This window comes from Hylaeus anthracinus, unplaced genomic scaffold (genome assembly GCF_026225885.1).
Source record: "Hylaeus anthracinus isolate JK02 unplaced genomic scaffold, UHH_iyHylAnth1.0_haploid 11994, whole genome shotgun sequence".
Taxonomy (NCBI): Eukaryota; Metazoa; Arthropoda; class Insecta; order Hymenoptera; family Colletidae; genus Hylaeus; species Hylaeus anthracinus.
In genome coordinates this window covers 2,207,523-2,225,599 of record NW_026534341.1, presented here as the reverse complement: position 1 = coordinate 2,225,599, position 18,077 = coordinate 2,207,523, and the positions used below count along the sequence as shown (strand labels likewise).

The window sequence follows — 18,077 nt, the reverse complement described above, 5'->3', positions numbered from 1 at the left end:
AAGCAACATAAATATTGATGAACTGGTTATAAATATGAAAATATGATATTCCATAAATATTTATACCGCTTTTTCATTTTAATATCAGTACCCATCGAGAATCGTTATCGATCAATAATATCTTTCTCACGGCGTACAAAATATTTACGGTGCGAGCATGGTCAATATTAAATCCGAACCCGTTTGCTGTTTACTTTGTTATATTACCGAACCAAATATTACAAGGTAAAAATTACAACAATACGATAATATGTATTTTCTGAAGTGAAACATTCTCAAATAAATTCATATTTACAGAAACGTGTATCAGTCAGTCTGCAAAAGTATAGAATAAACCAAGTATATTTGTTCGTATTAATGAGAATTCAAGGAAGTTCAATCAAAGTCATGAATATTACAAAATTTCGATGCTAACGTTTATTTGTGATTTTCATTTATTATATTTACACAGTAACACATATTAATGAGAATCCTACATCCGTAACGAAATTATTCTAAAATTCACAAAATATGTATGTCCGACAATTTTCCGAGCAACGATCCCTTCGTTGTGTATTTATTTAATACAAGTGGCAACAATATCGGTCGTAGAGGAGTATAATGTGTATATCCAGTGCTCTCGGGTTAAACATCTAATTAAGGAAGATCGACGGTAATGCAGCGATTACTATCCATGGTACCGCGTTGGATAAAGTTTCCGGGCGTAAATTTTATCTGGAAAATTATGGTTACCGGTCCGACGCTTCCTGGAAATCAAGCATTTCAGCTCCTCAGCTGCTCACGGAGCTTTTATCCGCTTGTCGGTGGTAACAATTTTCACAGAGGGAACTAACTCTCTCCCTCGTCCCGCTGTCGTCTTTCTCCTCGAGTTCCACGTTCTTAAATATTTCTGTTCTTTCATGGTTCCCCCTATTCATTTCCCTGTCCATCCTGTCTTTATCTCAGTTGCTCGAGAAAAATAAGATTCATTCGCTTAAAAAAAAAAAAAAAGAAAAAAATCTTATTCTTCGCTCAAGAAGAATAACTTTTCGCGAATTCTAAAAACGACCTATTTTCTAGCCATTGAATTTGGCGGATAAATGGAAATGGAACAGAATTAAAGTGTACGAACGTCTCTATTGGTGAGGTTTAGAATTATTTAAATTATTCGACAATCCGAAAGGTAAAGTCCTAATTACAGACTTCTTAAATTATAAATTATAATTATCGATCGTACGCTTCTTGACAGTTCGAATTTCTAATGGAAAAATTCTGTGTATCAGTTTTTGAAACACATTCTACTTCATTTCATAAGAACGATATGAATGTATAATACATAAATGAATAATATTAATAATACACAGATTCGAATATACAGTGTGCGTATATTTAACGACGAATGAAAGATGGACAGCTTTCGATCTATTATTTATTTGATCAACAACTGTCTAGTAGATCGAACGAATCTACGAATAAAATTCATCCCACGTCCCAGAAGAAGTAACAACAGCGTCAGTGCCGCGTCGTTCGCAGCCCCTTTTCCTGAAGGACCGTCGAAACAACCGAAACGATCGTTTCCGAGCTCCCTGTTGCGGCCCACGCGTATTTACCTTTGAAATAACGCGGGTACTCGCGAAAAGATTACCGAACAATTAGGCACGCCCGCGGGAAACGGTTCTCGCCAAGAGGGACTATTATTTTTATCGGGGCACGTTCATCTCTGAACGCGCGAGGGCAATCCGAGCGTTGAACTTCACCCACCCGTCCCCTTTTTATGCCCAACCATCCGCGAGAGGGAAATTTAGTTTTGTACCGAAAAAAAAACAAAAAAAAAGAAAGAAAATTGCTGGAGGATAAAAGACTTCAAGCGACTCTCGCGACTTTTTAATTAACGTTGAATTACGGGCCTCATCAACGAGTCTCCGCTGAGCGTCAGGCCGAATAATTAGCGATAATTCGAGCACTTATCTCACGGACAAGCCTCGCCACGCGGGACGTTTCACGCGGCCGAATATGGGGTGAAAGTGGAATAATGCGTGCACGAGTGGAACAGAGGATCGAGGTGAAGGCACGGTGAATATTTTGCGCGGCAACGAAAGAAACGAGGACGATTCTTCGGGTTTTTGCGCAATGCGTGCTTAGTTTGCTTTTTGGAACTCGACGTTTAAGTGTTTGCGAAAGGTTTTCTTCGGGAGGGGGTAGTTAATGTAAAAATAATCGCGAGATATTTATTCGCGTAATTGTTTAATATTTTTGATCGGCATTGAGATTAATAAGGAAATTAATTGTATTTTTCAGGCGATTCCACGCAATTAGAGTTGGATGGATTATTGTATATCGGTGGCGTGGGAGATCCGTTTGCACCGCTAACAGTACCTCCGGTACTGTGGACAGGTACCCTAAGGCAGGGTTACGTCGGCTGCTTGAGAGATCTTGTCATAAACGGTCAACCAATCGATATAGCTGGTTACGCACAGCAACAGGACTCGGGTAAGATAACGTCCAAAATTCAAACGTCTAATCTGAGCGCAGAATTTCCATTCCCTCGTGAGGAAATGGAATCGCATTTTATTAAAATAAATTCTTATCGAATAGCTTACCTGATGCATTAATTGCCTGATAATAATAAACGTAGTCTACACTCTGTGTCATTTAATTTCCAAAGTCGTAGTTCGTCAATCATAACACATGCATTATTTATTTGAAAATATTTCAAGGCATGACACTATTTCGATATAAATGGGAATTTTATTGATACCATAAATAATAGAAGCGTAAAATTTCGTAAACATGTGCTTCTCGCGTTAATGGACGAAACAAGCATTTATTTTATTACCAATTTAAGTAATTTTAATTGAAGCGTTCTCTTTAATCGGCATCAAGTACAAGTACATATTCGGTATAAAATTATCTTTATTGTTTACAACGTATTTCTTCTGTAAGACCACGAGCTACGTAATTTTCTTATGCATACAACTTATGGTAGCAGTCTGTCGATAAACATCGTCAGCTGCGCTATGTTATTCGATATGTCTACAAAATATTGACCCGTTGTATGCATTTCTACTTCGTACAAAAATGGTATGTTTACAATGTCCTCGATTGTACGTCATTCAAGATATATAGCACGTTCACTATAAACGTGGCACTGCAGCTATGCACGAAAGTGTGTCACGATGTAGCATGATTAATTTATTACGTAAATTTCCATTGTAACGCGCGCTAAATAATAATAATAATTGCTATAAAATATAATTATTTTCGGAACACTTATTAGAACACAAACGATACTTTGGTTCGTGCATACAATTCCTTTAGGTAATTTAATTTAGTCATTTGCGTAAACAAATGAATTTTTAATGCATTATTTACGATACAAAAGGAGAAAATTATCGATTAAAAAAGAGGGAAAGGAGTCGACCTTTCGCAGGAATCGAAATATGAAATAGGTATGTAGGTATGAATACGAAGTATCGATGATAATAGTAATGTTTATAAGTTAATTTTTCAATGAAATACTTTCTTTTCAATAGGAAGTATATTTAAACGACACGAGGATTGAATGTTAGAATGAAAAAATTAATTTTAACGGAAAAAAAAATTTTCGCTGCGGACAGGATTCGAACCTGTGCGGGCATAGCCCATCAGATTTCGAGTCTGACTCCTTAACCACTCGGACACCACAGCTTCTGACAGAACGTTCCTTTAAAAAGCACTTCAACACTACTATGACTCTTTTTATACTATTATTAATTTTTGTATTAATGATTTATAGCGTTGATTTTTTAATTTCATGAATTATCATTGAAAGAACATATTTTTTTTTATAATTACGAAGCGAAGATACTAACATTTTAGCGGATTTCTACAAAATCTTTGGTTTTCTTTAAACAACTTTCTAATTTTTCTTTTAAATATTATCTCTGAAATATTAACAATTATCATTTAAATATCATTTATTATTTATCTCTCCAATATTCAAAATAATTTCTAGAAAAACATTCTTTTACTGATTACTATAGAATAAAAATGCAACAAATTATTTTCATTCTACTTACTTTCGTTAAATTGATGCTAGAAATTTCTTTGGATATTAGTAATTATAGATACGAAAGACAATTTTTAAAAAATTAATTGTCATAAGTTAAATATAACAGAGCTGAAAACATGTTCGAACATTATTTATTAATTCACCTGATACGCAATAATCGCATCATTGCTGTACAAATCCAAAGACTATCTCGTTAAAATATCGTGTCTTTCGTGTTTCGACATGACTGAATGATAATTAAAAACACTTCATTTAGTCTTCGATCTCTCTTATAGTTTTTTTCGCTGGCAGGAATTCCTTTTCTGCAGAGCACGACAAATTTTCGCAGAACAAAGAAAGGAACACGGTCCCGAAGAGATGAAAGACCTGAACTGGAAACACTTGTCACTGTCTACGTAATTTCGTTTCTCTGGACAATTTTGCAGGCGCTGTCAGACCAGCTTGTCATTCCCAACAACCCCACTGTCCTTCACAACCTTGCATGCACGGTGGCCATTGTCTCGAGGGGTGGAACAGGTTTCACTGCGATTGTACAGGAACACCCTTCACCGGTCCTACATGCGGAAAAGGTATGACCGAATTTTCTTCGTAACGCTATTTTATAGAAAACTCGGTACTGTCAACCAGCTGCATTACAACGTGATTTAATATTTTAGTCTTTGACGTTAAATTTACAAGATACAATTTTATATTGATCAATTTCACGTCATTTTATTTTACTTTATTTTCGTTTTAAGAAGCTAGAAAATGTTGACGTTCGAAATTTGTTTAAAACTAGGTATGCTCCGTGATCTCACACACGTAGAATACTATTTATTTTATATCGTTCGCGTTACTGTAAAAATTGTTTAAATCGGTTCAAAACGTTATTTCGAAATCACAGACAGACACTTCAATTTTATTTCTGTAGATTGAAGATAGTTGTTAAAATAACGTTTTCACTGAAACATTTCCATTTATGAATAGACCGGCAGTGGATGTCAAACTTAATTATTTAATATTAATAAATTTAAACGCGAAAGATATCTGGTATTTTTAACCGACTTCGAAAAGGAGGAGGTTACTCGATTCGACATGTATATTTATTTTTTTTTCTTTTGTAGTGTTTACTTTTTAAATGAAATTTGTGATCGTCCAAGATACGTTTCCACTTGATTAACCATCGTAACATTTTAATTTCTTTTAACTCTTTTAACTTCCCAGATGCGTCGACGTTGCACCTGAATGGAACGCAACAGATGACAGCCTTGATGCCGGAGGATTCGAGGACACAAGCCGAGGAAGTGATAGTGCGTTTTAAAACGACGAGACCACGTGGACTTCTCATATCGACCGGTCTTGAAAATAATCCGGATCGACTCCAAATCTATCTCGAAGAAGGCAAAGCGAAAATGCTGATCCACGTGGGAGATAGAGAAAAGGTGAGTACAACAAGAAACGATCAGTTTCGGTGAAAATTTTTACGTTCCGTTCAAGGGTCTGCATATGTTACAATTGCAAAAACTTTATATCGTTTCTTTATTCATTTTGGATGGTCGATTTAAATAGAAATAGGCTTATACAGGGGTTAAAATTAGTACGAATATCAACCTCGAGCCGAAGTGAAGTTCGCCATTAAACCATCGACTGCGTTCTTTTCATCAGAGAACACGGCGAACTTCGTCCGCAGTCTGAAATAATTGAAAAGCAATTCGCGTTGTTCGTTTTCCGTGCTCAGATCTGCAAGTTTCAGTGGAAGGTAAAACTTCTGCGAGGACAAAGACGAGGACAAAGTGAGCGAATTCGGTCCCTTTGAACTGCAATTAGAGCAATTTCAATGAAAGCATCGCGAAATTGCCGTTTAAGTTCCTGTCTTCTCTTTCATCGGTTCGTACGCAGTCGTTCGTCTAACCTCGCCATATATTATAATTAAAAGAAAAATATAGGGTTGGATGAAAATAAAACACAGGATTATGACGGACAAGTCCGTGGCTCCGGTTTCGTGACAGCTAACTCGCAAAATAAATTATTTAAATATAAAGAGTAAGCCTTGTCTTGGAATTCTTTCAATAGATTCGTTAAACATAGAACTCTTAGCGTAACTACCAATAAGTCAACTTTGATTATGAATCGTCGAGTTACTAATTTTAAATTAAAATTTTAAGAAGCGTAACCCCGTCCTACACGCGCGACCCGTGTATAATTGGACTCGTTTTTCTAAAAAAAACGCAGCCTCGTACAAAAATATTTCATTCCTCATTTTCGACATACTTCTCCATGTATCGCGTGTTTCGCTGCATGATAAGGCCAGTAAAGTGTTAATGCCGCGATAAATTGGAGACCTGTCCCGTAGAACGCGATAGCACGTGAAAACTCGAGCGACCTTGGGCATCCCAGCTACCATAATTCATCGACGCGTTCGGATCGTTCTTCCGCGACAGGATAAATTGCCTGTAAAAATTCAAATCGAACGAAAATAGACGCCGGCCGACAGAGCCCCCGTGAATTCATAATTCATGGCGGAGCCCGAGGTTCAAGTTCCGCGGGGCGGAAAGTGCTCGTGGCGAACGCGGGAACAGACACCGCAATCTATACGAGCGAATCAAGGATTCACCCTGCTTAAATTTTTCCTTTCGAATGAATTAAGCGAAGCTATATTTTCTGTAAATACATTAGTAATGCTAGCGATTAGTGCACGCTTGATTTAATCGTTTCTTTATATAAGAAGACGAGGAGAAAGTTTGTTTTTTCTTTCTCTTTGGGACTCGTTTTAAACATTTCTACATAACGCGATAAATAACAAGAGTATCCAAAAATGAAATAATTCGGGAGAAGTAGCTGGCATTCGCTTAGACAGGTTTTGCTAAAAATTTTAAACGAGCCATCGAAACGAACATCTCCGATTGGTAACTGTTACGAACGATCGAAATAAATTTCTCTCAACGTTTACCAACAAGAGAAACAAATTTTCGGTCAATTGTAATCCTTATTTGTAACCGATACGATTGTAGTCGATGAAACGCTTGTTACACCGTGATTTGTTTTCTTTTTACTTATAACAGTTATTCGTGGTCCGTGGTTGTCCCGGACAAACGAAATATGAAATCGGTCCGCCAACATCGGGAATGATCAATCTTCCAGAAACGATTTTCCTCTCAGCGTGCCTCGACGTGTATTCTCTGTGTGCTTAGGTTACTCCGGCAGACCGATAGCTACCACCGCGTTCGGTGCAAAGTTGAAACACTCAGCATTCGTTATTTAAGCATTACGGGCTGCCTACTCGCTTGATTTTACCAAGATCCAACGTATGCTCCGTTTCATTGGTACGTTTCGACCTTATGCAAACTAAGGCCACGAATGAGAACAGCTTATGTACGCTGGAACAACGCTATATACGCTGGAGAACGTTGCGTGCTCGCGAGTTGCGGGAGTTCCTCGTTGCCGCAGTGTCTCTCAATATTTTATTTCTAACGACTCACGACAGACACTTCTCGCTGGTTTTAATTAACAGACGACATAATGATCGTGTCCGAAGCATCAGAGGTCTGTTAACCTCGAATCGTGAATAACTGTTAAAGAAATCGATTTTTGAAATCGATGTTTGAGTGAAAGGGAATTTGTCTCAAAAATCGAGTAAATAAAGTGAACAATAATATACTCGTTACATTGTGTGCGCGCGCTATAGTTACAACCTAAAAGAGGACCTACAAATAAACGAAATGACCTAAAAGTTAATTGAGCCATTCGAATACAAATAAAAATGTAAACACTTTTTTGTTTATCTATTTAAAGACTACTACTAAAATGTAGCATTACAGTATTTTTCTGAATAAGTTTTTCTAAAAACGACAATTATTTTTGTCATTTAGGCGTTCATCCTGAAACGTAAGCATGTTTCCGGCATTCTAAAGAAATATTTCATTACCCACTCGTTTCTACTTTTACTCTTGCCGCGCCCCTAACCGAACGACTCCGCATTTAATTTTCACAGGCCAGCTTTTTTCACTAGAATTTTTGTTTCATTTCTATGGTATTTTATAGAACACCTATAAAAACATTTGATGTAAAATATCGATGGAGAAAACAGAGGTGTGTCTGTTGATAAAATAGAAGTATCGAAGTACGTTTGTAGGGTTTTTTTTATTGTCGGTTTTTTAACAGAAGGAAATTTGAGAGACGCTGGGTATCTGGAACAACATTTCACAATTCTCCTTGTTATGGCAGACGTGCCGTCGTTATTCCTTCTGTTTGTATCCCCGTCTCTGCATGCTTGTGCGTCTGTTATTGGAAGGTACAACATTTTCGTTACACGAACATTTCGACGATACTTACCCTGTTCTGAATTATAATGCTCGAGGTGTCACCGTCGAATCGTCCTCGGTTAAAACAATAATAAATCGGTAACGCAGTAGTCGTGCACGTTGAAATTAACTTGGATCCACTAAATGTTCGAAATCTTCGTGGCGACTAATATACCTGCGTTTATTTCGAATTCACGGTACTTCGGTAACGAACGGAAGCACTGCCTTTCCAAAGGAATTAATGCGAACGCGAGAAACTAATTGAAACGCGATACAAATATTTTAAACGTCGTGACTAAACCTAAGACCGGAAATAAATAACGATCGCACAGTCTACGTGATAAATGTTACATAATTACGTAAATGGTTTCTCAATTTCCCGCTGGTACTATTGCGTTCGAATTACTCTTCGTTAAAATGTTCATTAAAAATTCCATTAAAGATTCTACATTCGAAATAATTCCGTAAAAATGAATTAAATGATAATAATTATTCATTCTATGTACGTCGTCGTACATACTGTGTAAAGTACATTTTTTTAAATATTCTAAAGTAAATGAGAATAAAGCTAAAGTACACGATATATGAATTATATGATATTACTATACTATAATATCAATACAATTGATACACGTATCAAATTTATTTACGAAGAAAAAGAAAAGTTGGTGTTTACAGGTATTTTTTTTATAATACATGTATCTCCTCACCTTATCGGTACGTTTATCGTTATTTTTCTTTTTTTATCGTACATACGATATTTTCTACGAAAGAACGTCGGAATTGATTAGGTTCATTTCCTAAAGGCAAGCTAGAAACAGCTGCGCTTCGCCCGTTTTAGGTGGAAACGTGGAGCTCCGGTCTACAACCGCGCGCGATTAGAGGCGGCTGTAATTTACGTTTATGTTTCAATCTCGGTCTCTACACGGTCTCCATAATTAAACGGTATAATTGATAGGGTAATGAACCTTTCGACTAGTTCACGGGAAATCAAATGGTCCTCTGGATTGGTTGCTAAAGGACACTTTAACAACGAAATTTAATTCTGACTGTAAAAAAAAAAAAAAAGAGTTGGGATTTCCAAAATTAATTTTAGAATTTTGTTTTTTAACAAGACAATTGAACGAAGTAAAATTAAAGAATAAAAATAGAATACAACTTATGGAAATATAAAAAAAAATATGGTACAACCGATAGAAAAATATTTACATGTTACGTAATCGAAAGAAGAAACGTTTGAATTTTAATTTCAATGAAAATCATATCCAAAATAATTTTCAAGAAAAATTATTTATCTTCGACTATATGTCACGCTCATTATTCCGTCCTTCTACTCCGGAAAAATAATAACACGCTCAAATTGCACGCTAATTGACTTTCAATTTTTAATAGGCCCCCAATCAGTTGTAATTAATCCATAAATGAACGCGATGAATAGAATTACAATTTTTGAATACGCGTTAATTAGAGGGAGTAGCGGGAGATATCAATGGTATTAATAACGGTACGAATTGAAGCGACAGTGTTTCGTAATAAATCTTGTCGGTCGAATAAATCAAATTATATATGAACGGTGCCGGTGTATGCACAAATAGATTTGGAGCTGTCCGTTTGGTAAACTCGTGGAAATGAAAATTGGGTCGGTGAGAGAACGTCGTGTGCGAATTAAACGGGTCGAATTAATTAACGGCCAACGAAATCACCTACCGGTGACTGTGATGTACAGGGTGTCCGCGATGGAAACGAACTACCTTAATATCTTCATTAGTTTAATTAATAAGAGAAACTATCGATTACACCAAGGTATATCGGTCCTGAAGTTAATACTTTCGGATTTATTTAACTTCAAAGCAGAGTAAGAACGATAGCTACTGTAGGGAGAAGTCCTCCTGCTGTAGCGTGTAGTCCTTTCGATTATAAAATTAACGTTACATATGAAAACGAAAGAAGAAAGGTCAAGTAGAATCAAAAAAGAAAAATGTACATTGTCGGGACGCCATAATGAATTACATCTTTTTAATTTATACTACTATTGAATTAGTCGTTGTGTTAATAAATAAACACGATAAGAAACATTACACACTGAATTACCAAAATAGTTACTAAAGTCTGATTTGCACACCTTTTTTTTTTATTTTTATTTAGAATTCTTTGCCAATCAGCCTATCAGCCTTTATCTTACTTTCGAAGACACTCACCGCTTCTGCCTTTTAACGTCCACCCTCCCTCGCCAAATGCAAATAAAACGCTGCACCTTCCCAAACGATAAAGACCCTCGAAGCTTCCAATACTTCATAAAACTCCAGATATCCACGCCGAAGGCTCGCGTTCCAATAAAAATCGTCGCCTCAAACCCGCGATCGAGTCAGAGAGAACGTTTCGATCGTTCAGTACCTCGGAACTCTTTCACGAGCGAACGACCAAACGTCCTGAAGTCTTATCGCGTTCATTCTCGAATTGCTTTCACTCTCGTCGATCCAGAAGAAATTCCGAACGACGAACGGGAGGTGGAAACAGAAACGATCCCCTGGTTTGTCGTGCAAAAAAACAAACCAGTGGCGCAACCACTAGGGGTGCAAGGAAAAGATTACATCTCCCTTGCGGTACAAGCATTTTTTATTCATTTTACTGAGCGTGAAAATTTTGATATATGTAAAGGGACGAAACCAAAGCGTGTTATTATTATTTTAAGTATACACGCGTTATTTAGCAAAATTTTAAAAGACGCTTCAAATGAATCTCGAAGAGAGTAAGATTCCACACAAAAAAGTTCAATAAAATTTGTCTCTATCTCTCATATCAGAGTCGTGAGAAGTGTCTGAAAGTGTCTTGGCAAACGACGAACAACGGTGGTTACCTCTCGTAACTTTTCTCTTTCTCCAACGCATACATTCGTTATTCCCCAAAATTTCAAAAAACACCTCAAATGAATCTCGAAGAGAGTAAGATTCCACACAAAAAAGTTCCATACAATTTTTCTCTATCTCTCATATCAGAGTCGTGAGAAGTGTCTGAAAGTGTCTTGGCAAACGACGAACAACGGTGGTTACCTCTCGTACCTTTTCTCTTTCTCCAACGCATACATTCGTTATTCCTCAAAATTTCAAAAAACACCTCAAATGAATCTCGAAGAGAAGAAAATTCTACACAAAAAAGTCCCACAAACTTTTCCTCCGCCTTCCGTAATAGAGTCCCGAGAAGCGTCTGAAAACGTCTCGGCGCATACATCCGCGTTGATTCTTGAGCCACCGTTACTGAAATTCTGGTTGCGCCGCTGGCTGTCGCCAGTCAACGGGTGGTTGGTTGCTCCTCTCGGGAATGAAACAAATGTGCCGTTTCCTCGCGGAAAGAATTATTCCCGAGGTCTCAGAACGTTACTGCCGCTCCGTTTGTTCCTCGCGGATAAAACGTCGAGCTTTTCGCCGCGAAAGAAAAATAAATATAGAGATGATGCAGCGTCGCGATGAAAAAAAAAAAAAAAAAAGAAAAAAAAGGAGGTTTGCGGGGGTTGGGGCGGCTGATGGATGCGGGGTGGCGGAGAGAAAGGAACTTCTCCCCCGGAAATTGATCGGAGGATCGTAAATATTTGACGAGCCGGGGCAAACTTTAATTAAAATTCACTATTTAAATATTCGCTCCGGTCACAAAGAAATTTCCACGGAAAATCAGTTTTTCGGTGGTTTTCGAGCCTCCACCCCCCGCCCGCCGATCGCACTCCGCCGCACTAATTTGTATTGCGTGCCAGCTGATAATTGTTTCATTATTTTTTTCTCGTTATATTTTATCGGATTTTGTTCATCGTTTTCTTCCTTTTATTTCGGGAAGGAAGTCGTTTTCGACGAACGACTGAAAACAAATCGTGATTCTTCGCGACCTGGATGACTGGAGAAATGCAAATAACGTGTACACAGGAACGATGACGGCGTGGGGGAAGGGAAAAGGGGATGTTGGACGGTCAGTCTGAAATTGATCGGGGGAATCGTAAATATTTGACGAGTCGGAGCAAATTTTAATTGAAATGGCTCCATAGCGGTCCTCGGGATTACGGGGAAGAGGCAGTCATCGAGGGTTCAAGATTTTCCACGGAAATTGAAATGGTTTTTCGTTTGAGAAGTCGCTCGTTTTCTGTGACAAAAACCTCGCTTCTGATGGGACCGTTTGAATAATTTAATATTCGAACGTTCGATGGGTGCTCGAGTAACCAGGAATTAGCTTCGAATATTTCAGTATGCGAGTGCTAATGAGTTTGAAAGTCTCAGCATCTGGACCAAAAAAGAAAGCAAAGAACCTTCTTACTTTTTTTTTTTTTTTTTTTTTTGTATCCACGATAGTTTAGGCATTTAGCAGTAGTTTAGCTGCCTCGCCATCTATGCGAATTTTAATGTAATTTAATTTTAATAAGATTTGTTTATTTCCGTTATATAAATTCGTCTAAATCTAATCCAATTTACATTGAGTTTATAGGTAGACAACGAATTTATTCGCGTTTGATTCGATCGTCTGTTTGATCAACGAATCAAATCATAAATTTAATACAAATAATAATGGTATCAACTTTAATATAAATTCTTCACCTTTCTTAAAAATGAAATATTGAAAATTAATGGAGAACGTGAATAATACCACAGACAAAATTAACATGGGAAACTGTTATTAATAAAATCTCCGCACACATAATTTCCCTTCGCATTTGCATGCGGTCACGTCCCTGTGTTCTAAACAGGACGGATCGAGGTTGCATTGAATATTGAACGCGCATTTGATTTGAAACAATACGAACAAGTTAGCGATGTAAACAGATCGAATCACGAGCAGATCTTCCATTATCCCAATTACACACGTGTGGATGTGTGTCCACATGCGCGTGTTGAGTCGTTCAAGTTAATCCGTGACTCTATTATCCAGATAATAAACAGATCACCGTCGTTCTGATTGACATTCGATATTCCGTTTTGGTAATCGAATTTTGGTTCCTTCGCGGTGCAATTTCACTTACCTGATAAAAACAGTATCGCGATAATTAATTGAAACCGTTGCTGACACTGGCAGATACAATCCAACGAGCGACAGAAGAGTTTCCTCTCGGATTTATTAAAAATCATTCGTATAGACATTGTACGTTTCTTAATTGTAATTCGTTTCATAGGGATACTTTTATTTTGTTGGTGAACCTTCTGCAAAGTCGTACAATTTACAACGTGAAAGTAAACGTAAACTAAAAAAAAAAAAGGTTCATCTAAAGAAACTAACAAAAATTCTACGTTTAAAAAATTCTACTTATTTCGTTATTTGACGAAAACGCCCTAAACAAATTTCTAGTCGAGCTTCGAAAGGCGATCATAGTATAAATGACAATAGGAAAATAAAATGTCCAGTGAAGCATAAACGACAAGCTGTCACGCAATGCTGTAAATCAAAGTGTTTTTCTGTTCCTTCATTCAATAGTGTTCCACATCGCTACGTAAATAAATTAAATTCTAATTACTTTATACGTTCCCAATGAATCCCATGATGTTAAACGCTAATTTCGTCCGAAGTACGTTTAATTAACTCCCTTAGCCGAACACGCGTTAAATAATCGTATTAAGTTCACTTTCACGATCTGCTTTATTGATTCATTGAAATGGCACCGAGCTAGTGGTACCGCATATGTGAACGGTGCGTTATAATTAAATACAGATCACTATACAGAACGTATCGATGCTCCATAGATCGAACGGCAGATATTCTCTGAAAAATAAAGCTCCGTCAGTAACGAATTATGACATCGATACAGGAAGAGTCACGATCCCTCTAATTGAATTTATTCGAAATCAATCGAGTCGATGCATGGATTGGAATGACAACTATGCATCGTGTAATTTTCAATAAAAATTTCATCCAATCCGTGCGATCCTCTAGTTCCCGGTGCCTCGCGATGGTGACGTTATAAATTCGGAATGTCACGAAAAATATTAAGTGCAAGAGTATGTGGAAAATGTGGAATAAAATTTTTTGCAGAATAACTTCGTCTCGGAAAAAGCGAACATCGAATATTTCCAGCGGGCACTTGTAATGTTTAATTATTTCATTTCAGCTTCATTCATTTTTCTTATTTCAGTCTCAGTTTAGTTTAGTTTAGTTTGCGCTCGTGCTTCTTACATTTTCATGTGTAAACGACACGAAATTTGCCCATTAAAAATTTGTCCATAATTCTTCAAATACGATAACAATTTTCCAACCTGTCAAAAAAGTCGATCCTCCTTAATACAACATTTGTCGAGTTTTCTGTAAAAAAAAAAAAGCAAGTACAAAAATCACAAATAACGAGACCTACGGGAAGACATGCTCTACAAGATTCAAGAACAACCGCCTCCTTTTTAAAGTCGGTTAAAAATCAAAAACAATCCGAGAGCAATATTTCATTTCTCACGGTCACTGCCAAAATTCAAAGTTCCGTGTTTCTCGAAAAAATTCGAAACGGGCAAAACGATGACTTAAACTCCCCCCGAATGTCCTCGGACAACATTGTGGCGAAATTTCGCGAAAATCGGTTCGTCACAAAATGGCCCCCGATATCATCAATAACACGCCGCGCCAGCAAACAGTTTATCGGTCTGACGCTCGGCAAAAAGACGCGCGTCGTCTGACAATCGATAATGCTATCACACGCCACGGTACGATCGAACACTTTATGCAGCTGCGATTTCCTGCACCGCTTCGTCGTGCTACCGATGAATTCGATAAAGCTCGATCGAGCTCGAGCACCGCGACAAAACGTCCCTTAATTGCCAGATTGATTCGTGGGTAGGGACAGCGAGGTGCGCGATTATCCGAGCGTGAGTCGGTGATAAAGTCCCCCCTGGCGGAGAGGGGGACGCCGTAATATCCGTCTACTGATAGACTTTCTATGTAATTTCACTCTAGCCGCGGTTAAGAGTGCTTTCTCGCGTCGCCTAGCGTGCCACCGCGAACATTTTCTCACCCGTTGCCCTCCCACATCGGATTTCCATGCGAAGTCTTCTGGTATTCAAAACGAACCAGCCGAACGGACGAGGTCTCGCGCTCCATCTCCTCCATGTTTGATCAAAATCAACGGCAGGTAAAAAGAAATGATGACTTTCTTTCGTCGAAGTCAGGGAATCGTCGGAATGATCAATCGGAGTTATTTATTGAGATAAATTTTTCAGTTCGTCAAAAATTCATACGGATCGAGTTTCATTCGTGGAATGATTCAAATAATCAGGATTTATTCCGATACATTTTTAATGATATTCATTTCTATTGAAAAGAAATTGGAATTCGAAAAATATTCGTTCGTGTTGCGTGTTATTGTGAATTATCATGCGAATAAAGATTTATTCAAATAAAGATTTATTCGAATAAACATCCATTTGAAAAATCATTCAAATAATACAGATTTATTCGGATACACTTTTACTCGAATAAATCTTCTTTCGTGCAACATTTTTTATTCGAATCATCGCTTAAATAGTGATTCATTCGATTAAATGTTCGTTCGTATAGAATTCCGAATAAAATTATAACAAAGGAACGATGCGCAGTTTAGGTGCAGTTATTGCAACCTATCGAAAAAGTCAATCGATCCAGATATTGGATATCAAAATATAACATCGTAGAATTATTTATTATTCGTAATATATTACACGTGTGATCGCTAATCACGTAGAAAGGTGACAAAGAAAACACTCGTGTAATCGTTCGCATCATAAAAATAACTTTCCACGGATAACTGAATTCATAGAGATTCGACTGTAAAATACAGCGATCCACCCAAAACGTATAAAAATTTGTCCCTCCGATCGAATAAACGTAACGAACAAATTGCCACTCGTTAGTTTCATTGGTCGCCTATTATTCCAGTAGAAGTTTCTCCCATCTGTAGTCGAACCGCCGTCGCGTGTTGCGTGATTTTATTGAAAACTTTTGAAAAATAACTCGCCCAAAGTCGGGACCGCGACGATGATCGAGCACTCGTTATCGATACGGTCGAAAATAACACTTACGTTTCACAGAGGGAAACGTGGAACGATAGCAGCGGTGCAAAGGTGACGTCAGGTGACAAACGTGTGTCAGATGCCAGGTGATAGATGAATATCACCCGTGGCAGCGTGGACCGAACCAGTTAGCAGATAGTGACGAGTTGCCCGGATTTGTGGTGGTTTAACCAAACGAGAGGCGCCGTGTGTTGTTGGTTTATCGACGGCACTATACTCCCAGAATTGTTAACTATAGCTACACGTGGATATATCGGTATCCCAATTTCCGGATCCTGTTATTCAGAACACGTGAATATATTTCGATCTTTAGCTTTATGAAAATACCAGGTCCGAAATGTGGATTAGCATTGACACGTATTTATCAATGAGTGTTTAAATTCAAATTGAAGTTATTTAGCCAGTGCTTGCAAAGCCGATTTGCTGACGAATAACGTTGCACGAACATGGGCTGGTTGGAATTCTGGAATAATTTTCACGTATAAAGTGACGAGAGTAGTCGTGTCATCTACGAAATTAAATCGTTGATTAGATGGAAAATGTATTTAATGTAATTATTATTGCGAGGATGTAACGCCGTGTATTTCAATTTCCAAAGTGCATGCATCGGTCTTTAATTATGAGTGCAAAGTAACGAGTGGAATGGTGAAAGAATGGTAAAATTCGATAAAACTGGAACGAATAAACAAGATATTAAGAAGGTAAATAGAACAGAAAGGTGATAATTAATTAAATATTATAGAAATATATAATACAATAAAATAATATAAATCTTCTTATCTTTCCTTCTGGAAAGAGAGAAATTACAGAGTGCCTTTTATATTTACGACAACCTCTGTAGCCAAACAGTAGATTCATTCACATTACTCCTTTCGACACTTCCCCATTGTATTCCATGCGTCCACAATGGAACGATGGTAAAGTAATTATAAAGAAGCAATTAATTATACAGTGTGAGAGATAACTTGTGTCCCAGGATCCACTACATCCTATTCACTTTAATGTCCCATTTATTTTTCTTCGTTTTGACGGTGCTCCATCCAGGTGAAGGCCAAACTATCCGGAAGCAATTTACTGCCTCGAGCCTCAATTATAGAAAGTGAGCTGGTCTCGTAACTCGATTGATAACACTCATTTGCTACTTGCAGGGAGGTGGGAGGAGGAGGTGTGGTACGAATACGTCCGCGAGTCACAGTATAAACGACGTAGGCTCTCTTGCAACTTGTGCTCGCAGACAGGGCTTGTCTTCATTAAAGTCCCGGCCCCGAAACTGGCCTCGTTGTGTTTCGCTAATGGCAAGCACTGGCAGCGGTCGCTTCGCGCTAATTGCTCGCGCTCAAGTATCCATTATTGCATCCGCGCGACGTAATTCAATCGGCGCGTTTCCGCCCGAGGCGTTTTCATTGCGTCGCGGCTCAAATTTCCTCGGCGTTTGAGTCGACGGCGAGCAGGTTTGCATCCTGCGATACGCAATCAATCTCGTTTCGAGGCGGCCTTTAAGCGTAAAACCGAGCCAGAAATTCTGCCCTGTCGTGCCACCGGCTCGGTCGAATTCAACCTCTACGGGGCTCGGAATTTCTCCGTGGCTATGTGCTGACTGGGACCGTCGATGATGATCCCGACTTAATCAACGTGGTGATTTTCGGCGGGCTGATCTCTTCGATGCTGGGAACATTCATCGATTCCACGTTTCAGTTGATGTTGATACTGTTTCGCGACTTCGGTAGGGGTGGAGTTTAGAATTTTTGGGGTGTTTAGGTCCCCGACTTG

The 18,077-nt window shown here is 38.1% G+C and overlaps 1 protein-coding gene and 1 non-coding gene across 6 annotated transcripts in view; one reads left to right on the top strand and one right to left on the bottom strand.

Annotated features, from left to right (window-relative positions):
- Positions 1–18,077, top strand: part of LOC128888722 (neurexin-1) — a 400,486-nt gene that overhangs the window by 299,749 nt on the left and 82,660 nt on the right. For all 5 annotated transcript variants that reach the window (XM_054145807.1, XM_054145804.1, XM_054145806.1 and 2 more), the window contains 3 exons: positions 2,278–2,469; positions 4,456–4,599; positions 5,234–5,451. In XM_054145807.1, coding sequence (XP_054001782.1) covers positions 2,278–2,469; positions 4,456–4,599; positions 5,234–5,451 — 554 coding nt within the window. The remainder of the gene's footprint in view (positions 1–2,277; positions 2,470–4,455; positions 4,600–5,233; positions 5,452–18,077) is intronic.
- Trnas-cga (transfer RNA serine (anticodon CGA)) lies at positions 3,585–3,666 on the bottom strand. Its single transcript has one exon. It is a non-coding gene; the product is annotated as a tRNA-Ser (tRNA).